This window comes from Schistosoma haematobium, chromosome ZW (assembly GCF_000699445.3).
Source record: "Schistosoma haematobium chromosome ZW, whole genome shotgun sequence".
NCBI classification, from domain to species: domain Eukaryota; kingdom Metazoa; phylum Platyhelminthes; class Trematoda; order Strigeidida; family Schistosomatidae; genus Schistosoma; species Schistosoma haematobium.
Window position 1 is genome coordinate 48,644,471 of NC_067195.1, and position 25,478 is coordinate 48,669,948.

At 30.9% G+C, this 25,478-nt stretch overlaps 2 protein-coding genes across 3 annotated transcripts in view; one reads left to right on the top strand and one right to left on the bottom strand.

Annotated features, from left to right (window-relative positions):
• Positions 1-1,290, bottom strand: part of MS3_00003752 (uncharacterized protein) — a 28,365-nt gene extending 27,075 nt beyond the window's left edge. For both annotated transcript variants that reach the window (XM_051211613.1, XM_035734222.2), the window contains exons 1-2: positions 1,182-1,290; positions 869-1,055 (exon numbers count right to left, since the gene is read on the bottom strand). In XM_051211613.1, the coding sequence (XP_051071695.1) occupies positions 869-1,012 (144 nt within the window). In that variant the 5' untranslated portion in view covers positions 1,013-1,055; positions 1,182-1,290. The remainder of the gene's footprint in view (positions 1-868; positions 1,056-1,181) is intronic.
• Positions 1,291-2,916: 1,626 nt separating this feature from the next.
• Positions 2,917-25,012, top strand: MS3_00003753 (uncharacterized protein). Its single transcript, XM_051211614.1, has 6 exons — positions 2,917-3,566; positions 5,512-5,683; positions 7,276-7,370; positions 9,117-9,930; positions 19,088-19,231; positions 24,749-25,012. Exons 2-4 carry the CDS (start codon positions 5,549-5,551, stop codon positions 9,313-9,315), a joined length of 429 nt encoding a protein of 142 aa, XP_051071696.1. The 5' UTR covers positions 2,917-3,566; positions 5,512-5,548; the 3' UTR covers positions 9,316-9,930; positions 19,088-19,231; positions 24,749-25,012.
• The last annotated feature ends 466 nt before the right edge of the window (positions 25,013-25,478 follow it).

The window sequence follows — 25,478 nt, forward strand, 5'->3', positions numbered from 1 at the left end:
TCAGAATAGAGGTTTGTGGAGATTGTGGTTGAATCCATGAGTCGATCTAAGCTAGGTCACCATGGAAAACCTGGAAGCACCGGATATCTGTGCGGGATCGTGGATGCGCACTGCTGAGGAGTCTCGTACTAGGAAGAAACGGATTTCCAGTGCTTCCAGATTTTCAATGATGGCTTAGCTTAAATCGACTCATGAATTCAACTGTTAGATTAGATTATTAATAATAACCAATTATTAAGATAGTTTAATTAAATTAATCGAAATCGGTGCAGCTGCACAATTGCATTTATTCTAAACGTGTACATTGATCTTTATTCTTTACCATGTTGTTTAAATATTCTTTATTTCAAATTTCTCCCAAGAGTTACTGATATTACTTCCTTTCTCTACCAAATAGGAACTCATTACATTCGTGTTGAATATTATAAATTTGGTCATATACCTCTTCCTCTGATCCTTTGATTCTTATGTCTCTAATCCTAAGTCTTTTTCGTCAGTACGCCTTTTCGAGTTGTAAGTTTGATTATTCATGTTATAACTTCTTCTTATTCATGGAACCCGACAGATAAGATAGAAAGTTTTCGTGAACACGAAACCATACCTTAGGAAAACAAAAATGAAATGACTTTACAAGTAAACTGAAACGTCTATAAAATAAAAAAATAAATTATATGGTTCACATGAGTTAGAAAGTTGCCACTGTTAATAAATTTCATATTCAAATGCAAATAAGCGACTATCAGACAGATCTATTTAGTTATAGAATCATATGTGGTCATGATGGAAAATATGAATAACTGATGAGTTAATTATTTCAGAATTATTAATAAGCTACAATTATTATTAATTAGTTCTAATGAAAACTTACATCAACTTTCGATGGCGGTAGACCGGATCGCTGAACACAGAGTCGAATTTCAGACGGTGTTAAAACGCCATCACAATTTTTATCCATTTGATGGAATTTTTCAATCAATGCTCTTCTATCCATTGTGTTAAGTTTCAAGGCCATATATTCAAATTGTTTGTCTATATTAGAATCCACTTAAAGGTATCTGATAAAAGTATTTAAAAAAATATTCTAGTTCAAGTCAGCCAATTACTATTAAGGTGAAAGGAAACAATTTAATTCATTGTATTTTTTTCTTAAATACTCGTTTAATTAAAAAGTTAACGCTTACAATTTATGGCGTTGGTAACTCTTAAAAGTGTGATGTTTGTAATATGAACACCCAATCAAATAGTGAGAATGTAATATTTTTTTGATAAACAAAGATTTTTAAGCTTGTAAGGTGTTTTTATTTGTAATGACATGTTATAATTTATAGAAATATAATTGATTTCTCAATAGAAAAACTTGATTGATTTACAACGTATGTAAAACATACTATCAGTATGAACATTTCATAACCAATCAACAATGCTTTCGATAAGTTTCTATATTTACACAATCTATTGTTATCTCACTGTATTAGTTCGTTTCGAAATAAAGACAAAGTAATGAATTGATAAAAAAGTTTTACTGAAAAATAATTATCTTAAAACAGTATTTGTCTATCAAAATGTCTTATGTCGGAAGCTAGTTCTAGTCTGAAAGTAACTACTTTCTGATATACATGTTACATAGACTTTTCAAAAAAAGAAAATATAGATTACTTCAACAAGTGGTTCGGTTTGTACTCAAAAGTCAATGAAGACATTTGAGTATGTGATAAAACTGCTAACATATTGAAGTACTATGACTTCTTTAGTAAATAGGAAGCATATTTCCAATTGCCATCAACTAAATTATATTGATTATAGTACATTCAGTGATTACGAATGGTTAATGTGTGGAATGACGTCTAAGTATGCTTATTTCTTTAAGAATTTTTTATAAGGGGACGATTTATTCATTGAGTGTCAATTGCTAGCACTACTCTTTTGAGTATATTACATATATATATCGGAACATATATATATTCCGATGGATTCATTTAACAAAATGATTAAAACTGTTTATTTGAAATATATATGCATAACCTTATTACATAATTTACGTTTGAGTAAAATTAAATCTTCGTTCGAATGACTAGCCTAAAATGTAAGATTTAACGGTAATAAATGAAGTAATTTCTATTGACGGATATTGTTAATTTTCTTTATCAACCAAACTTTAAATACCATATGATTGACAATAATATATTTTGAGTGACAGAGGCAGTTTTACGATAAGGAGTGTAAGTAATATAAGCTAACAGTTAAGGTAATTTACATCATACGCAGAGTTCATATGACATTTAACAGCTGGACGTGTTAAAGTTTCTGCAAAAACTTAAGAAAAATTTGCGGAATATTCTAAAATTTATTTACAAATATCGAACCTTTTGTTTTAAGTATCTATAAGTTATACTCAGTGACAATATGGCTGAAATGTATGAGCAACAAATCTCTCTGGTAACCGGAATTGTGAAAACTGATACGTAATGAAGTTAGGCATCATGAATCATAATTTGTATCGGTGATTCGAATGCGAAATCGTTTATCTCCACATATCTTTTGAAACGAACGTCTGCTATTTAAATTGTTTCATACTTTTCTTTTACCTTTTCCAAGGTATTATTCAGTAAGTAACCCAAACTCTCCACAAGACCATAAAATTTACAAACTCAGTGTAAACATTAGTCGATTAGTTAATTAATTAATTATTATCGATGAAAATACTGATTTATCATTATTATTCTGATATGACGGGATAAAAAATATGCAAAATTACATTACTAACTCATTGTGGTTCTTGCTCAATACTACTTTAATTTTTAGTTAGTGTGATAATTATTCAGTTTATTATTTTTTCGTTCTTAATGTGCTGTGTTATTCAGTATAACACTGATTTACGTCAATATGATATTCATTTCGGTTATGATATTCTTATATTAAATTTATAATGAATTATGTTCAGTATAACATGTAGCAAGAAATTTTGCTGTAATTTCATAAGTGTGACGTTTCCCTTAATAATAATCAAATGTGTGTACAAATCGATATATGTATATATATCAATGAGAGCATTATCGACTGGGGTAGTCGTCATATTTTTGAGGTAATTTTTATTAACCATATACGACTGTATATTAAGAGTATTAGTCTACCTTATAACTGTAAGCTTTAAGAAATGTCTTTTAGTTATTTATAGTGTATTAGTTGTTCTTATCTATTTGTTTTAGCTTTTATTTGGAAATCATTTCAAGAGAAGTACTTTCGATGTTAGCAGAGTAATCAAGTTGGAGATACCCACCTACGCGCTTAAATACACAGATTTTCACTATTATGATGACTAAAATTAAATATTGCTTGCATGCTAAGGCCATTGAGTTTTAACCACTCATTTGAGTTTTTAACACTTCAAGGTCATTCTAAGAATCACATGATTGGTGGCTTTTTAGACAGCTTACTAAACAAACAACTGCGCTTGTTTCTAAGATAGAAATCTGAGACTCTATTTTCAGTAATTTGTATTGATAAAAAGCAATTAGTTGTGATCAAAAAGGGTTTTGAAATCACGGTTATTTTTTTACAATTTCTTGGTAAGTTGATTATTAACTCATCTACATTTTCATCAGTAAGTGTAGGCAACATATCATTTTCATGACATGAATATTGTCATAAGATTTTCATTCAAATAGGTTCCTTAAACTATCAAATGTTTATTCATAGTTTGTAATTTTAGTGAACTGATCCTAGCAGGGTTCCCTTGTTTATGGTTATGAAACATTTTTTTCATTTAATTTGTTAATGAACGTACCATATGGGAAAACTGAGTAATTGGTTTTAATTTACATCCTATGCTCTAATCATACCAAATATCAAAATAGTCACAAACCAATAAGAGTATTTATTTTCGACCATCTTATCATCATAACTTTAAACTAATAAAATCTATGTATCCTACATTTCACGAAATCATTGGAACATATTTAAAAGTTGCTTAAACTAAACCTCATACCTTATCATTAAAATGGAGTTGAATGACTTAAACTTTTGTGGTCTAACCTAACATCATTAACAGATATGTGATCTTTTAAAGTTGACAATATTTTCATTGTTAATCTGATAACTGAGCATACATAACAGTTTTTAAGTAATCTAGAGTTATTTGGGGGATGTTGTTCTTCAGACTTCCAGAAGTAATTTTGTTGTTTGTCAAATCTAGCCAATGCATCATCTTTGGTTATAACTTATTTAATTCGAAGAGACTTTAGTAAAATTAAAACTCATCATGATCGATATAGATAAACAAACGTGTTTCTGAATTGCAATTTTTTTTATTTCTTTGTAGGCGATAACTACCATACTATGATCTCTGTTTCAGCGCTTTACTACTTATGTTACGGTTTGTTTTTGTAATCTCATATGCTGTGAAATTACGATATTTAAATAAGATAGATAGTATTACGTTTTCTGAGTTGGATGTTATCAGTGTTTTAGGCACCGTCATCAGCTTTCACTTCAGATAGGAAAGAGCTTTTTCTATTATTCAACGAGGAGTAATTTATCACTTTCTGGTGGTTTAGTTTATAATTAACCATAAACAGACACTATATTTTAAGTAGAATTTATCAGTGAAATCCAGTTAAAAATTATGATCTGATCATATACAATCTGAATTACGTTTTAATCCTATTCAGTATTAACAGTCTTTCTTAGGAAACTTTTTTCCAAATTTCGTTTCTAGGATAATTAATAATTTTTCCCAATCAAATCTCTTAATACAAAATTAAACTAGTTGGATACAGTTCAAATTAGTCTGAATGTTCTCCAATTTATCATTTCAAAAATTTAACTCAATAAATCATCTAAAGTGACGTATTTAGTCAGCTAACTAAAAAAGATGATAATAAAGACCTTATTTTAACTTCATATTCAATGTCATATTAATTACATTTTATTAACGTTGAATAATGATGTTATACCCTTTGACACCAATACTTTTGTTTATTCACAGTTAAATATTATTTTGATTAACGTGTTCTTCCAATCAGGATCTTATTTTTGGAAGAAAACCCTCAAAACTTTAGTTTCAATATTAAATTATAAATTAATCGTCAATAATTAATTAAAATGAACTGAGTGGAAACATCTACTGTTTTTGTTTGCAAACCAGTTTTATATTGAATTCTGACTAAATCACTTAAGTTGAAAAGTGAAACAAGATTGTTTGTTGAACAGAACAAAAAAGGTCTCGGTTTTGAATCCCGCGAGCTGGATCGTAGATGCGCACTCCTGAGGAGTCCCACAATAAAACAAAACGGCCGTCCAATGCTTCCAGATTTTCCATGGTGGTTTAGCCTCAATTAACTCATGATCTCAACTATTGAAATTACTACAGTCTCCTCAAATCTTCTGACACAAAAAGTATGGTTGAATTTATGTGTTTGTACAGTAAATTTGATTATCTTTTCGTTAAATTTTCAAAAGGAAGTTACTCTAGATCTTAAGTTGTGTTAAATATTTCTTTTTTTCTAATGCCAGAAAACATCTAGCCACTTATTCATATATCCTATAAGTAATGCCTCGATGTTTGAGTTCTGAAGAATTAATGGAGCTTTTCAATGCGCTTGATAATAATGGAGATGGTGTTGTCAGTCGACAGGAACTGACTACATGTTTAGTAAAAGCCGGAATTTCCATGGCGAAGGTCGAAGTAAGTTAGAATAAGTATATATGTCCAATGTTCATATATCCTATATACGAAAGTAATTGCATTTGACCTTGTAAAGGATACGACTATTATTCTTTATGTAATTATAAGGTTATTTCTTTAGATGTACATTATTTAATCAAATTGAAGTCAGCTGATACAATCGAATGATAAAATCCAATTTTTCTTCTTTTTTAAATTAAACTTGAAGAACAGTTATTTTGAACAGTTTATACAGTTTTCAGAAGTGACTAGATTTGTCACTAGGTAGCATAAATTGAATCAATTTGAATTACACCATACTAATAACAACAGTAAGAAACAACTATGAAGATCAAGTTATAAATTTATATCAATTATGAATTCTCTTCATGATTCATCTTGTTTCAAGAAAGATCTAGAAGTAAATTTTTTGTCTTTGAAATGAATTAGAATATCATTTATCTGCTTTTACACTTTAAATATCTGAAGATGTACGTTAACTATTCTTCTCTTCATATCGGCCTTCATAGGGCAAATACATATCTCATCCTTCAATAAATTACTTATGTTAGTTCTTAAGCGTTCAGACTGGGACTAATCATAAGAAGTTCATAGGTCTATACTTATAAATTAAAATTATCGTTTATAGTGAGTGAAAATTGCTTTGTTATATTGAAAGCATTCAAATAAAGCACCTAACACTTATATTTGTTAATTTTAATAATCAATTACTTTATTTATCTGAAATAAGTTTTATAAGGACTAATAAAAGGTTGAATAATAAGTGACTAAATATATCACTGTTTGCATCTACTACATCACTCTATTCCAATATTCTAGTTAAATATGTTTAGTACAGAAGAGGTTCATTCATAAACCGGTTACATTGAGAAACTATAATAAACATATAATTTTTGGACTACAATTGATCAGTCAATTATTGGCATATGTGTATACTATGCATATTGCCTCAATTTACATGCATTCCAAGCAAAGGTGGATAGTGACTAGCAGTGGAATCCAGAATGTGCTTTACGTCCTATTCGAGACTCGTCAGCTGGATGTACTTTCACCTCAGAGTTGATGTTCACTCTGAGACTCGGACTCAGTACCATTCACTTCAAACGCCATCGCGTTAACTACTTAGTTACTGAGTCCTGATAGCCACCAGCTTTGGCATTGAGGTGAAGTTAAATTAACTTATTATTCCCACAGATATTTCGGAAGTCAATTGATCAGTCCCGAAGTGAACATCAACTCTGGGATGCAGGTACATCCAGCTGACGAGTCCCAAATAGGACGAAACACGCGCCTTGGATTCTACTGCTAGCCACTATCCATCTTTTTCATTATATATCATTAACTGACCAGATGATTTAGAATGTAACAAATACGAGTGTATGTTTTATGTGAGTAAAAATATTTCTTTTGTGATATGTTAGTGAAATTAGAAAATATTTTAGTATTAAACAACTACTGAAACTCTAAATAGCAGATACTTCAAGAACACTATAACTTCCTTATTAATAAATATACATTCGTAATTTGTCTTCAGTAATGTAATTTATTTATTTATTTTTATTTGTTTAATTTATCTGGTCTTTTTTAAATAGCAAGTCATGAATCAACTAGATCTAAATCGAGATGGTTTTATTACTCTTGATGAATTTAAAATAGCTTTAGGATTAAATAAAGAACCTGCGGCTGAGTAAGTCATTTTTTATTAAGATATATATAAATGTATATAAACGGCATAAATAATGACGAGCATTTGGAACTTAGAGGGGACATGCAAACCGGTTCCGTAACGATAAAATAATAATGAACGCAGAAAACATTGCCATAAACAGTCCGTTCGACATATCCGTGAAGATGTTTCAAACGATTTCAATCGACGACAAGACTCAAAGAAACAGATGCGCTTATATATATATATATTTTTTTTTTGAATTCACTTTGACTTTCATTTATATCAATGAATGAGATTATTGTAAAAAGGGTACAATGTTATAAAAAAATAATTTTGTGGTCAACTCATAAATTTCTAAGAATTAAAGTGTAGTTTCTTTCTTATTCATTTATTAATACATTTTACTTTAATTGTTATTAAGATATTTTTACAATCATACAAAATAGGTTTTGTGGATATTATAGTAATTTTAATAGTTGAAATATTATGTCAATCCCGTGACTGGGCTCATGGATACGCAGTGCTGAGAAGTCTCATACTAAGAATAAACGACCATTCACTGCTTTCATATTTTCAAAGATGATCTAGCCTCAATCGACTCATGATCTCAACTATTAAAATTGAATAAAAGTTTATAAAACAATTGATATGAAATAATAATAATAATTACATGAAAGAAATCAAGTAGAAAATTAATTGGATATATGAAATGAATTGACATATTCAAAGACTAACTTCCGTAAGATTAATTGAACATTGAAATTACCAAAAAATGGAAAATTAATTATTGTTGACATATATTACTATATACCTAAATAAATATTAACTGATTCAAAATAAATCATACGTTTCAATGAATTATATATTGATAGTGTTCACGAAGATATAAAAAAGTAATAATTATATCTAGATTTTCTGACCGAACTTCCTATTTATGTGTTCTAGTGATAACCTATTACAACTTCTTACTGATTTTGCTTTTCGTTTTTTTGTTTCAATATCTAAATTTCTTAAGTATATGTTTGACAAGAATGTATATACATTTTTGGATATATTTATAGTATTATTTATTACAATAATTTCCAAACGAACTCATCACTGAATGACTTGTGATAGTTTTATTTTAAAAACATTCCAGTTGAAATATCAAATTGTACAAACTGGTATAATTTAAACTGACTTATTGATTAGCAGAAAGGTGTTTTATGGAGATTGTAGCACTTTAATAGTTGAATTTATGATTCAATTGAAGCTAGACCTAGTATGTCCTAGTATAGGAATCGTAAGCAGTTTACACCCGCGATCCTGCTCTCGGGATTCAAACCCAGGATCTACGGTGTCACGCGCGAACGCTCAACCTTTAAACTAATGAGCCGACATCTAACGATGCTAATGTCTAGCCTCAAGTAATCCACCAAATTTCGCCATCGTTCTACATTGTCTTCAGTGAGTTACTACCTCACAACTTATAAGGTTGAACTTCACCGATAATAAGATGTAGCCTTCATATCACATATTCCAATAACTCACAGCTGATGATTATTATAAAAACTGGGTCAAAAAAGTTGCTGAAATCAAGTCTAGTGGAAAGCTGAACATAAGCTATATAGGTCAAATAGAGAATGAGACTAAAAATTGTAAATATAACCGAAGTTTTGAGAAAACTGGAAAATAACTATAAAATACTTAAAACCAAAATAAACCGAAGGTATAATTTATCATAATTTCAAGCTGTAAATCATTTTTGTTTCTATGTAATTTCAGATGGAGACGACTTTTCATGCAAATGGATCAAGATCGAAGTGGTGAAATTGATGTTAATGAATTACAATCTTTATTTGATGAAGCTGGCATGACTGTATCACGTTCCGTATTAGATGAATGGATACGTGAAAATGATGTAGATGGTAATGGAAAACTTAATTTTGAAGAATTCTATTCATTTGTATCATCTAATTTATGAATACAATTATTTTTCACAGTTTACATATTTATGTATTTCTTATGAAAACAATTAACCAACCATATTAAAGTTTATGTTGTATCTTTATTGTTGTTGTTGTTGTGGTTGTATTAATTTTTTTGTCTTTTAAAATAACAAAAAAAATTGTATCATTTTTAGTTCAATGATCAATAATTGTGATTAAAATGATTGTACTTTATATGCACTCTTTCTTAAATTATGAGTCTTCTTTAAATGATCATTTATTTTTAATAGAAAGAAATCAAAAAAAAAATTAGAAGTTATATTGTATCATCTTAAATAATTGAAATGTAGCTTTATCACATGATTGAATAAGCGGAAAGTTTCAAAACAATAATCTACTATATTACTATGTATATTAACCTATAAGAAAGTTTTATACACAATAACTAATCAATATTTAGTAACTAATGCATACTATTGGTATATATTTAAATTTATGATTTTGTAATTCAAAATATCATTGAACGAAATAAAATCTAGTGGGTAATTTATTAAATGCTTGGTAAAACTATCTGATATTTATCCGAAATCACTTCATTAAATTATTTTGACTCAGAACTTATATTAATTTGAGAAGAAGAGAATAGTTTAGTAAGTAGATAAATGTATTTGTATATTTGAAATGTTTCTGATGAATGAATATGAATTTTTATGAATTAATATATAGTTTCATTGTGATAATGTTTATAAATATAAGAAAGATAAGTAAAGTTAGAAGGTATTTTCGTCGACTGACTTATTCTAGTTGGTGGCTACTGAATTTTGCATCAATTACCCATAGATAAATTAGACTGTTATCTATAAAATCTCTTTCAAGGAATTATTAAGTGAACATAAATGTTGGGCTGGACTGATCGTACAGTTTTTATAATAGTCACATTCATTTATTTAAGTAAGAACAATATATAGATATATAAGCGAAAAATATTGCTTTCGATTAGATCCTTATCAAGCATGAATCTAATATACAGTGATATATATGAAATTATTAAACTAATCAAGGCAGTTCATGAATCAATGATAACAATGGAATAGATTACCATTTTATTTTATTTTCAAATATACGTTTTACGGTCCAATTTTCTGAACACTTCTTATTGCATAATCTTATAATTTTTATGAATGTTATTTTAGTGTCAATGTTTTTCTAATCATTGACCGATTTTCCATTATGTAACATTGATTTGAGCCTTTATTATTCTTATCACAACTAGTATACTTGTCACCACATTACCAATTTGTACTTTTCATTTATTATGTTTATTTATGTAATCTATTCCACTGTTATCATTGACTCATAAACTGCCTTGATTGGTTTAATAGATTCGTATATACTTACAAATATTGCTGCATATTAGAGTGAAGCCTGAAGAAGATCTAATTGAAAATAATATTGTTCGCTTATATATGTTGTTCTAAATCACAATATGACAATTTTTCAAATTTTTAATAAGACATGGTGACCTACGTTGATCTCTAGGACACGACTTTTTAAACGTGTGTTTACTATTATGAATTTTCCTGTTTTTTAGTTTGTTTAAAATTAACCGTTCTTCAGCTGTATACACACATGAACTTTAGTAAAATGTTATAACCCATCGCAAATTTAATAACTGAAAAAATAATAGGTACTATAACGAAGTATTAAATGATTTCTTCCTTCTCTATCCCTTGGAGAAAGAACTAGCGTTTACCATGGAATTAGTGCATCAAAAAAATATTAGATAACGAAAAAATGTGTTGTGGAAGTAAAACCGATAATAAACTGTTATGGATAAATGATAATTGATCAACGTTTGAAATAGTTGTGCACATTTAGTTCATGAGCAAAATAATTATAAATCAATAAATTTGCTCAAAATATTGCATATCTGATGTTGGGAATCATTTAATGTAGTCAAAAATATGATATTCAAGAAAATGATTAGTGTCATTACCATTATGATTAAAAAAATATGGCAATCACTGAGCTAGATATCATAAATCTAAAATCATAACAACATTCATTTGAAAGTAGGTTCTTTTTTCCTGTCGTTTCTACTAAATGAACTAATCAAATTCGAATCCCTGAACCATATAAACCTATCATACTGTAAATGTTTAGCCAGATATTTATTTATTCAGGTTTCAGCTGTGTTTCCAACTTTTCCTTTTATGTACAAAACTTCGCGAGCATACTTAAAGTGATTTGTGATCATTTAAATAAACGTAATTAGCTGATATCTATTGTGTTGTTAAACTAAATATCTCCCATTTCGGGCACTTGGTGTATAGTAAGAAACCCTTCTTGATCTAGAGTTGTGTTTTCAGTTTCGGTTCATCATCTAAACAACTAAACCATCATCTGAATACCTTTTCTAATGATTTCTGATCTCAGACAAATAATATATATCCAAAGTTTTGTTTAATTGAAAACTGTATTAAATTACTGAAAAGGATTCTTTTTAATTTTAAGCAACTCAAAAATTGGTTAGTGTATTTTTACGAGATTTCTATAGAATGTACTGTAACCAATGTTTTGTAACGGAGATTATATTCTATCGTTTTGTTTAAATGCTTTGTCAGCCAATAGGAAATTTTATTTTATGGAGGCGATAGTTCAAGTTTCTGTTCTTTCTTAAAAGTAAAGATGAGAATAATTAATAGTCGACAATTTCTAAACCCTAACAAATTTGCTATGTTATATCTTGATTAGCGAATACAGTATACATATCATAAGAAAAACGTGCACTAGAAATTCTCCATGTACTTATAGACCTTTTTTCAACCACTGAATTATTTACTGCATGAATCAGTTAGCAAAGTTTTCGCACAAATATATACCATGTTCCTGTATATCTGTAAAACTGTAATCGGACGAGCATAGAATAGATGCATTGCACATTGCATTGGATTCGAAGACTTGAGTTTCATCTTATTTAGGACTCGTCAGGTACACGTAACTGCATCCCGGAGTTGGTATTTACTCCTGAACCCGCGTACACCTAGCTAACCAGCCCCAGATAGGACGAAACGCGCAACTTGAATGCCAATGACTGTCGAAACAAATGGTTGGGAACTCTGGGTGACATGGCCCAGAATCTATCACAATGGCGTTGGTGTATACACTCATTGTCCTCCCTTAAACAGCGAGATTAAAATTGCATTATAGCTTTGTTTCTACAAAATAATTCTTTATTCCTGTATTGTATTATTATATACAATCTTTCTTTTATATATTACTACCATTGAAGTAATTACTTTTATGAATTTGATGTCCATCTTGTTGTGCTAATAAGGTGTGGCGACTTGGATCGATGTATGTATGTGCCTGGTCCTACATTGTAGCTGACTGACTGTATCATAATGACTAAGTTCATGCAATCTGCACACGATGAACATATGCCAACCAAGATTGATCAACTTTCGGTTAAAAATATCAACAACGGGATAATCCAAATAATCACAAATAGAATTGTAGTTGCGCTGTTAACAAAAGTCACCTACGAGAATATTATTATTTGTAATGATCATAATTTACTATACACATTGTAACAGGCAGTAAGATGTGAACTCTGAACATCTATAGTTACATGAGTAGTAACTTATTATTGCAAAACTAACTAAATTTGTTCCTTAAAAATTCAAAAAATAAATGCGTCATAAACTAATATCCCGTTTGAAACAGAGAAAAATATAAATAGTTGCATAGTTAACCATTAAGATACATTGTTTGTGAACTCTTTGTTTCGATTCAATGGATAGAATACTTTGATTAACAAGGTGTAATAATTCACTGAGTTACAATTTATCGATCCTATACTGTAAAAAATATTAACTATCGATTATTCATAAAATGTAAGAGTAATACCGTGAATAATCTTGTGAATGACTTAACAAAATATTAGTCCATTAACTAAACTAATAATTAACGAAACACACTTATCTCCTAACTTTAAATAGTAGCAACCGTTTTAACTTGTATACAAATACCCATTATTAAACTTCAATGACGCCTGTGTGTCTTTGTTCTCCAGTTAATACGCATTAAAAATTTAAATTTGTTTTATCTTTTTGTAAATCATAAACATACTAGTTATGGTGAATACTACGGAATGATTCTTGGTATACCAAGAGTATTCAAAGACATTTTATTTAGGCTACACAATAAAACATGAAGTTGCTAATGACATCAAATTAAACGCAAGTTACCATAACTACTAATAAACTCATTATTAAAGCTTATAAACTTATAGTATCATTCAAATGTATATAAGTTGAGGTTATTAGTAAGACCAATTGATTTTTTTATCATGGTTTCAACGAATATGAGTCGAATGCTTGCGCACTTGATAACGGTGTTCTCTGAATTAGATATGTCTGAAAGAATCTCGTTCAATATTGTGATTTATCAGATATTTTCCTATAAAGTTAACGATTAAAGTTTTTCCTATTAAAATATCTCCCGACACGTTTTGCTGGCATCAATCTTTTTCACTCCAGTGGTCAAAATACCTCATAGACAAACAACCGACCAAAACTGAGGTTCTTGATTACTGATTCATTCGTTCTGAGATTTAATTAATTAAAAGTAAGTAACTTTAACAGAGTCTGAAAGCAGGTCTCATTATGTCTACCTTAGATGATGATTAAAAGCTGTCTTTAGGAACAACGGAGAAAGTTCATACATAAGATATATCTGTCAAAGTACCCATATTATAATAACCATTGTTGATGCGCTATATTTTCTAATAAACTTTGTTTGATTTCGTTCTACGAACTATTGCTTCTTGTTTAGTAGTTATCTGAGTAAAACGGGATAACAATAGTCTGTAGGAATCGGATTAGTATTGATTGATCTGTTAGCTGTGTCTCACTCTAATAACTATGAGATCTATTACTGTTATTAGTCTATTAATTTTAACTATACAATGATATAATGCCCCAATTGTCAAATTACTGTTATGTGATAAACCCTTAGCTACATTTCAAATGTGAAATAATTATGGCAATTTCCCAAGCACTATTAGACAAAAAGCGGCGATATATATAATAATTCATTTCAATGATAATATGAACCTCAAGTTTTTCAGTATTTATCTAGAGTACTAAAAATCTTTATCACAACTGATGATTACGAATTCGATCTAACAATCTAATATTTATAAGAAACATATTTATTTTTGAAAAAGTAACATCAATCTTCATGATTACACTACTGAATTTCTTCGTGAATACTATGTTGTCTTTTAGTAAAAAAATTCCATAGGTACTCCAATTGTATTGAATAAAACTTTCATAAAATTAATTAAGAAGTGCTCTTAGTTACAGCATAGTCGGAAAATACCGAAGCCTTGGGCATCTATTCTGTCTCGATATAGGACTCCTCAGTAGTGAGTATTTACTACGCTTAAACCGGTGATTGAACCTGGGAACTTCGGTCCCACTCTCGAACCCCTAACCTTTAGATTATTGAGCGATTTTGGCGCGACATTCACCCATTCATTTGGCTAAATAGAGTTTTGGCATTATATCTGATGTCATTTCGTGATGAAAGCCCTAAATCTAATTCCTAACCGTAGCCATCAATTGCAAAACATAATTCTAATTCATCACGTTGGTTTATAATCCTCATTTGGTCCTAGTTATAAGGTGGACACTCTCAAGCTCATTTTGGCGTCGCTCAATGGTCATCCATAAATTAAAGTCTCACCGAACTCTACTAGTCAGGGCTTTTCACTTAAAGTCCCGGAATTGTATTTAAAAGTTAAACCCCAGAAATCACAGGATTAATGTTAGTGTAGGGGTTTTATGCAGATTGGTAAATTTTTCACGAATTGATTGAGGTTAGATATGTACACCATTGAATTCCAAGTTAGCTCTCTAGAGGTCACATGTAGGATCAATCCATGGTTGTAAGACAGTAAATGCACACTATTGGCAAGTCCTATATCAAGAGAGAACATTTGTTCAGAGCGCCTGTATTTTCCAAGAGTGATCAAACTGATATCAATTTGTTATTTAATTCTCAAAACAAACAACTATATTCATAAATTAAACACAATTATGTACTGGATGAGCCATAAATAATATACACTTAACATTTATTACAGTCATAAAATAAACAAACAATCACTTCTATATAAAGTAAATATTTGACGAAATTACTAATTTAAGTAATCAACTAATCATAAATCATGTTGAAAATTCAATTCAATGTTCTATATTTATCATTTTTCATCATAAACTACAAATCTCCATTACTATTTCAATGTTTACCACACACTATTTCACTTCATAAAAAATAAAAAATCTACAATATAATACTAATAATTCAGTTTCTACATTATATATTGTTACCAAATAAGAACATTTTATATTCTTTAGGTTTATTTGACTTAACTATTACATAATCAGATGGGTTTTGTGGAGATTGTAGTAATTTCAATGGTTAAGATCATGAGTCAATTAAAGCTAAACCACCATGGAAAATCTGTTAGCACTGGATGGCCGTTTTGTTTTATTGTGGGACTCCTCAGCAGTGCACTGTCGTTCAGTGCTTCCAGGATTTCTATGGTGGTCTAGCTTCAACTGAGTCATGATCTTAACCACTGATATTACATAATCATTTATATTCCATAACAATCAATAAAAACTATTTGTAATGTATATATTCTAATAGATATAATAAAATAAAATTGGGTTCAATCAACTAATTATTCATCGTTGAATAAATTATGGGGTGTTCACATAATTGATTCCAAATCCAATTAATTTTACAAGTGATAAAATTTTAAATAGATTCTATTCAAACAATTTCGTTTTAAAAATAATTGTCTCCTTTAGCTCATGAAATATTTAAAGATTCAATTATATACATATATATAGAGAGAGATATGTAACTTTTAAAAAACTACTAATTTATATAAGTAGTATATAAACTGGGATATTCCATTCAAAAAATTTATCTCACGGTGACCAATACAAACAAATCAATCGATTTATCGATTGACTATATTTGAATTAATGTATCTATGTGCTTAGTTTCCAATGATATTTATGCATAGTAATTGCGAATAAATAAATCACTAACAGATAAACAATATCTATTAGTAAATGGTCATTTAAATATGATATAATAAAAAATATATAAATTAATGGCAAACTCTGTATATATAACTAACATTTTTGTGTTTCGATTATAACTAAAAGATTATAGTATCTGTATATTTTTATGACATGGCTAATTATCAAAGTATATCTTCGACAGAACATACAAAATTCATAAAAGATATCAAACACGATAACTAATAAATGAATATAGAAGTTGAATTCATGAGTTGATGTGAGCCAGACCACCAATGAAAACTTGAAAGCACTGGAAGGCCGTTTCGTTCCAACATGGGACTACTCAACAGTGCGCGTTCACGATCCCGTCCGCCATAACCAGTGGAGTTCAATCCGTGTCGGTTATGGATAGACATCTACCTCAGACAATGCATGAATGGTTTCGCAGCCATTCATGGATCGATCGAAGTTAGACATTAACACCATTGGATGCCGGCTCATTGGTCTAGTGGTTAAGCGTTCGAGAGCTAGACCGAAGTTCCTGGATTCGAATAAAAAAGGATGCGCACTGCTGAGAAGTCCCATACTAGAACAAAACGCCCGTTCACTGCTTCCTGATTTTCAATAGTGGTTTCGCTCAGAACGATCCATGAATTCAACCATTAAAATCAATACGATCTCTACAAACCCCATTCTGAAAAATAGAGAACTATTTGGTAAGACTATCTGGTAGGACATCCATTTTACAACTCAAATATCTGGTCACAGAGCACTGTTGTTGCAAAGTAAATTGAAATGTAAATAAAATTGAAATGAAATGTAATAACCATCGACGAAGTACGTATATACTACCTCTTATAAATTTAAATTTATCAAAGGATATGGTTATATAAAATACCGCATTAACTGTTATCGTTTAACAGTGTAGTTATCTAGCAAATTATCGTAAAAAACACTCAATATTACGAATGATTCAGATGTAAATGCTTTACTAACCGGTCTTTTAAACAAAATTTCACAAAGCGCACTTCACGGTTAACATCGTGGTTTTGTTTGTTCACTTTAAACTATTATGCAACTGTACTGAACCCTACTTCACTTTAATACGAATTGAGGTCATATCTAAGAATTATGTATTTTAAAGTAGAAATTACATCTCATACATTTTTGTGTTATCTTCTAATGTGTAAGGTTTGGAGAAAAGTGAAATGATTATTATTAATGTTTTCACGCAATATGACGAGTGAAGAAAAAGTTAGTTCTTGGTCTTTTAAAATCACAAACACCGAAAAAGTGTTCGGTTGTTTGATCAGTAAAATTCGAACATTTTATGATAAGTTATTTTAAGTTCTTAACTGATCTCGTTGATTAACTCCAGGCACCAGATTAACACTGTGCTCAAGTAAAGTGATCTTTTTTACTATTCGACACGTTCCCAAAAGTGAGCAGAAGGACAAAATGTCTATTGTAGTTGAGAATTATTGATGTGAACATACTGATACTTCTAGTTTTTTGACCGAAAGAAACGCCCGAACTAAATTTTTTTATTGAGCTCATGAACCAATCAATGTTAGACCATTACTGAAAATATGGAAGCACTGGACAGCCGTTTCATCCAAGCGTGTAGGACTCCTCAGCAGTGCGCACAGCTAACTTAAATTATTAAATATAGTTCGTAAAAAATTTTAATAGACAAATATGTCAGAACTTTAGAGATTATAATTTAGTTAATGAAAATGAAAGCAATGCAACAAGTCTCATTTAAACAATAAGTATCCTATAGAGTTCGAAACCAACAAAAATTATAGGTTCACTGGCGCCTAAATTTCAACGATCCTCCAACTGATATCAGTTGAAATAACAATATAAATGCATTGTCATTAATGAAGAATAAACATGAATTAGCTACGAATATATTTTTGTAGATGATTTCAATTAGTTAGGCTGTATAATCGTATCTTTCCTTAATTTAGTTGCTGTAAATAGTAAACTCTAGTTAAATAAAACAATGGTGAATAATAAAAATGGAAGTTGTATCGTGTCATAAATTGTTAACAGATATCAATTGAACAGTTAATGAAAATTTTCAAATGAAGATGAGTGAGTGAAAATATTAAGAATATAAGAATCGGATGCTGTAACAACGACTAGTTAATAATTATAAAAAGTAATTGGAAGATAGAAAGTAAGATTAAGACCACTGTAGAATGAAGGATTAGACAAACTGTTTTTGTATACAAAGTTTAGGCTTCAAATGGTATATAACTAGAGCCTCTACTATACACAAATTATAAGTGTTCGTTTTGAACTGAATCTTTGAACTGTAAGGACAATTTACAAAGAGGATTCTCTTGATGCAGAGTGATCAAAACTAACTAGATGCCCTTGGATAAAAACTGTTGATCTCTCAATATGGTCAGAGTCAATTTTATTTAGTGAATTTTTAAAATAATTTTAATACTACTGTAACGTTTAAGCAAATGAATTAACTGAAAAGAAATAATTCTTCGCTCAATATTCGTTATTATTCTCTGACATTGTCAGATCTCAGAATAACTTTAAATGAACTTCTTAATGTCTGTTTTTTCCCAAAATATATGTAAATTTTTCAAGCATGGTGAATACGGAGTTATATTTGAATAAATGTATAGTATTTAAATCTCCTAATCTTTCTGAATTTCTAACCTTATGCAAACTATAGAGACCACCAATAAATTCAATGTCGAATAAAGAAGCACTGATCAGATTATTTCATAAATTAGATGAAAGTGGTGATGGAATTATTTCATGTGATGAATTATATTCAGGATTGAGTAAAGCTGGGGTTTCCTCAACTGTTATAAAGGTAAGTAACAGTTCGATCTGCATTGAGACTCTTCATTTATCCACAAATGTTTGAAAGTTTAAAGCCAAAAAATAATTTATAAATTTATATAAGTACTAAGGAGAAAGCCATTCGAATCATACAATTATTTGAATTATTTGTTCACTATATCACGTAATCTTAACTACTGAATTTAAAATGTTATTCACTCGACAGTTATCTAGTGAGTAACACATATTAAAACATTTAATTATCATGTGTATATAATATGTCTGTCAGTTTATGATAGTAAAAGAATGAATCACGAATGATTGTTCAAGTGAAACACTGAATGCTCTCGATATAAGCGAGTATATTTGAAACAGAAACTGTTACTGCTTCAACAGTACTCGTTTATTGGTTGTTGTTACTATCACACAACGTCTCAAACCATTAGTTATAAGGATAACATGAACATCAAATCAAGATGTCAGCATCTATTTATATGACTCAGTGAAGCAGTCAACGACATCACGAACTGATGTCATGTCTTCATTTGTCCAATCCACTATCTTTCACCTAACCTAGTCCGACGACAGACAACATCACTCACTGAGATGGATATTGATTAAGTATATGCAACACATGTCCAAACCAACTCACTCGATCACAATTCACCACTTCGTCAACCGATTCTCTATCTTCAGTCAGTGCATTATTCCACATTTCAGTATTGCTATTAAGGTGGTTCTATCATACGTGATCGATGTCTCGAAAACACACATTATCGAATAGTACTAGCCAAAGATTATCCCTTCTTCTCAACAGTCAGGTTCTACACCCATCAGGTAGAAAAGCCTGAACTATCACTCAAAAACTGGTTTTTCGGTTGACAGATGGGCAACTCACCAATGGTACAAGTGATGCAAATAGCAAAAGCCAAACACAGACCTCTGTATACATGATTTTGTCAGACACCAGTCAATCATGACTGATGAGGCTATACATTAAGGTGAAATTATTGGCACACTCAACTACTTCACTTTCTATCACTAGTTAGTTTGTTAGGGCAAATCACTTGAGAAGTATTATTTTTTATTGAGAGGAAGAGTAAGGCATATCTAACTTATTTGCATTGTTGCTGAAGGTGATTGGAAGACTCAGTATTTTATCAGTCTTCATCAAAGGCGATTACATTATACGCGCATTCCGAGTCCATTAGTAAACCTCTTATTTTCGAGATCAATTTCCGAAATGTTAGTCCAATAGAAAGTTATTGCCCAGAGGTTATCGATGACAAATTTAAGTAAAAATGGGAATAGTGGGCATTACTGACGAACGCTACTTGGTATTGATATTTTTGGTGACAGTTCGTTGCAAACTCTAACTTGACCAGGAGTACCTGCGTTTTTACGCTTCTCAATGACATACATTATTGCCTTTTTCGTGTCTGCTCTTCATGAGCCCTATATTGGCACTGGATCATAAATGACACTAATATTTTGGACACAAAATTAGTCAGACTGATTCTTGTGTGATTGGTACAATAGGGTTTTTGGCTATTTAATACAAACCCGGATGACCAGAGTTTGAGACAGTTCAGATAGGATTACGTTAAGTGTCCAGACTCTCGCTAACATCTCAACAACTTGGATCGGACCACTTTCACCAACCATTTTGGTGGATAATCCATCTGCATCTTTTGGCATCCTCGTTTTAGAATGCTGGCAGCATGTTATATTTGTGTCCAACTTTGTATTGGTGTTGAAGTTGTCAGGTTAAAAATGTCTTTATTCGCGATATGTGGACTTGATAAAAAATTGCAGAAGACGTTCACTATTATCTACATTCAATTTCAATTATGGTTAAATTTTTTGGAGCACTTTTATAAACTTCCTTAAAAGACAATGTTATTCAAACGGGAACAATTCGCATATTTCCTTGTACTATTATGATCACTATCTTGTCTGTATTAACGTGTACGCTTGATTACATGATAGCCTACGCAAATCTCTCTAGCTTAAATGTTGATAGCTTAAATATATCGCTAGATGAATCATTCTCTTTCCCATGTATATATACACTCCAGTTCAATTTTTAGCCTTTGGTTTGCCTTACTGTGCCCTTATGCGATTAAACTATAAATTTGCCACTGTATTCGCTAGCCTACATATTCGCCTCTGCTTCACATTCGCTCGATGTGCTTGTAGCTTTGTGATTCGTGCTATCCACAAATAAACTGTAGTCGCCGCTTCTTATTACCTTTTGATTTCAAACACTATCGGGATTTATATAATAACGGTTATCAAGGTGATTGATTAACGAAACTAAGCCATTACAAGCTTAAAATCCATAAGACACATGAATGTGTTTTTCATTATGACTTAGCTTATCGACTTTAATGTTAAAATTGCTAGTTACGACTACTACATTCGAAACCTTGATTTCTTGAAAGGGGTCATGAAATTTCGTGTTTAACTCATCTTCTACTCCATTCAAACTTCGGTAAGTAAGATCATAGTCATAAACGATGAAGACACAATAACTTCATACTGTGGTACTTGAATAAAGAACATTACGTATTTTGATAGATTTCTTTTAAATCAGTTGACTTCATGATTATTACTTCATAATTGTTTAACCCTATTAGTATTTCCAATGTTTAAATGTATTCATAGTTCATTTAATTGAATATGAAATGATTCCATTTAATAAGTCAATATTTATTATAAAATAACATACATTGAATATTTCTTTGAAAAACTAGAAGCAATTCATCAGAAGTTATTTTTATTCAATGAAATCATCTTTTATATATATATATATATATATATATATATATATATATATATATATATATATATATATATATATATATATATATGGTACAAGTGATGCAAATAGCAAAAGCCAAACATAGACAATCCATTGAGTGGAACTCGTCACCATACATCAACGTCCTTTATTATGAGAAACATTTGACAGTGTAAATAGGTAAATATTATTGGAAACGTCTTTGACACTATGGAGTATCTGAGATGATTGTCAACATCATAAGGAATTCATACAACGAACTACACTGCAAAGTTGTTCATGGAGGATAGCTGACAGACGCATTCCACGTAAGGACCGAAGTCAGACACGGCGGCCTACTGTCTCTTTCCCTTTCTCTTTCTCCTAGTGGTTGACTGGACTGTGAAGACCTTGATATCCGACGGAAAGCACTGAATACAATGGACAGCTCAGAATCAGTTAGAAGGTTTTGACTTTGCAGATCACCTAGCCGTTCTATCCCATACACACGAACAAATGAAGATGAAGACAACTAGTTTAACAGCAGCCTCTGCATCAGTAGGCCTCATTATGCACGAAGGGAAAAATAAGATCCTCAAATACAACACGGAGAACACCAGCTCAATCGCACTTGATAGAGGAACGCTGGAAGAGGTGGAAACATTTATGTTTCTGAGAAGCATCATTGATGAACAATGAGGATCAGGATCAGACGTAAATGGGAGGATTGGCAAAACAAGGGTAGCTTGCGTACAAATGAAGATCATATGGAACTCAAAACAATTGTCAACCAATAAAGTCGGGATCTTCTATATGAACATCAAGACAGTTCTACTGTACGGAGCTTTCAGCCTTCAGAAAACGAATGGGGACAGTTGGACGCATTTACAGAGGTTCTCACTAAAATCTGAGAACCATATAGTGAGTAGTTAATTTGCAAAATATCAATCCATCGTCTCAAACTTCACTGTTCCTTTTTGAAATATCAGTCTATTGTCTCAGATTTCATTGTTCATGCATTTTCATACCAACTGCGTTCCGTTTTCGTTCTTTCCTTATCAATCTTCTACTGAAATACATTCTATGCCTGACCACCGTAACATACTACTTATGTGGATATAAGTAACCCGTACCACACTACTACAATCATCACCAAAATGTTGCAGGTATTTATAAACAATTGTCTATACAAGATACTCAATGTATGTTGGCCGGATACCATCAGCAACGGCCTTCTTTGGGAGAGGACAAACCAGCTTCTCGCTGAAGAGGAAATACGGAAAAGACGTCGGAAGTGGATAGAATATACATTCAATTACCAAACTGCATCACGAAGGAAGCTCTAGATTGGAATCCTGGAGTGAAAAGGAAAAGTGGAAGGCCAAAGAATACACTGCGTCGAGAATCGGGAGCAGACAAGAATAGGGTGAATGGCAACTGGAAAGGATTACCCAGGAAAGAGTTGGATCCAGAGTGCTGGTGAGCGGCCTATGCTCCTCTACTAGGAGTAACAAGCCTAAGTAGGTAATTAGGTAACCTATAATAGTTAACATAGGTGTCCATAGGGATACAAGAAATAGTAATAGTGGGTCGGCAGAAATACTAAGAGCTGATGGGGTGATTGGATTATGAACGAGGAGATCACTTATAGTAATAGAGTTATGAGTATAGCTTTGAAATATGGTGATATATGATGTTTTCATGTTTGACGTTTTCTAGCCATTTTATTCAGCTGTGAGAAGACAACATTGTTACAGATAGCAATTAACTGAGGGAAACACCTTACTGTTATCACAACCCAGTACAGTCAGCAATGAGACTTTTGACTCAGAACATTAGTTGCTGGTTTTTGTCTTATTATTCTCCAAACGACTTCCCTGGGAAGATAGAACCGAAAGGAGCAAATGTTTCAGCTAATCTGCCTCAACTGAATCATTATGGTATGCAAGTGCTACATTTTTTGACAAGGTAGCAGATATCATCGGGTAACATCTATGTGTTAGACTTTATAGGTCGATGTATTTAGCGGCACATTCGATCTACACATAAGCTGTTTTTCGAATTCGGAAGTATTCTTTTATGATTAGTCAAAACATATAAGAATCAGAAAGAGAGAAGTCCAGCACAATTTAGGAGCATTTCTAACGGATTTCTGTAAAGCTTCTTCATAAAGGTGAGTGATTGCCCAACTTCTGTTCATGTTCATTGTGAATAAAAAGTACAACAAACCTGGATAAGGTTCTCATAAAATCACATCAGTGTATCAATAAAGTTTGCCTGGTTGTTTTATTGATTAGCGACAAAAGTCTAAAATAGATCATTACAAGCTGTTGTCTATAACCCTAAAGCATCTCGTGTAGTGACTGAAACATGTCGTTCCCATTCAAAGAAAATATCTTCTCCCGCAGACCTTAGGAAACCATAGAGTACTGAGCACCATTTTACCTCGCTCTGAGAACTTTTCTAGTGTTTATATGAGATCGTTAGTGAGTTAAAAATTAAGTCCTTCGTGATTCAAGGCGATAACACTGTCTTCGATTCTCCTCCTCTAAGTTTTGGTGGGTATATTAGAAAACAATGATACAGTGTTCAAGATCAGGACAAAAAAAAAATTTCCAATTCTACTGCTTTTTAATGGCTTGACCACTATAAGAACCATATTTGAGGATATATTTCTATTTTAAGGAGACGTATTCTGTTGCAAACATTGAAATGAATTATAATAACCATTATCAGTACAGATTTACATTTATTTTGCTGTTGTAGAAAATAATGGATCGTTTGGATCTAAACGGTGATGGAAAAGTTACATTTTCGGAATATGAAATAGCGATTGGAATCAATAATAACTAAAGATGGAACTGTGTCTTACTGATTTCATGTATCACCTAAATAAAAATAGATATATACGAAAATGTTTTTAATGTTGTTCATTGTATTATCTCGTTCATGAATTGTATGACGCTGTCCTTATTTATTCCGGTAGAAGGTCTGTCATTCATCTGCATGGTTACAAAAGAAAACATCTTTATACTAGCGGATAGATTCTTTAGCAAATAAAACATAAACCACTACATACTGGTGAGATACACTTATGGTAAAAATCGCACATCACCTATTATTATGTGAACTTCAGAAATGTCTTGGTAGTACTTTTATTTTTATATTTTATAAATGCCACATAAACTAGTTATTTACTAAAGAATAAATAAAACAAACGACCTAACCACTTAATGATCGTTAAAGTTTTTAGATCAGTTTCTCAAATTATATAAGATGTACCATTGACACATTATCCTTCTTAATTAATAGCACACAAGACACAAAAATGATTTGAATGCATCTTAATGCAAATTTTTAGGAAGCACCATACCTTAGTTTAAGAATTCTTACCAATAGTTTATGACAAAACTATTATATAATACAACAAAAGCTAGGAAGACAAACCATCACAAACAAGGCCATTAGAATGAATTAGCACAATAATTGTAAACTA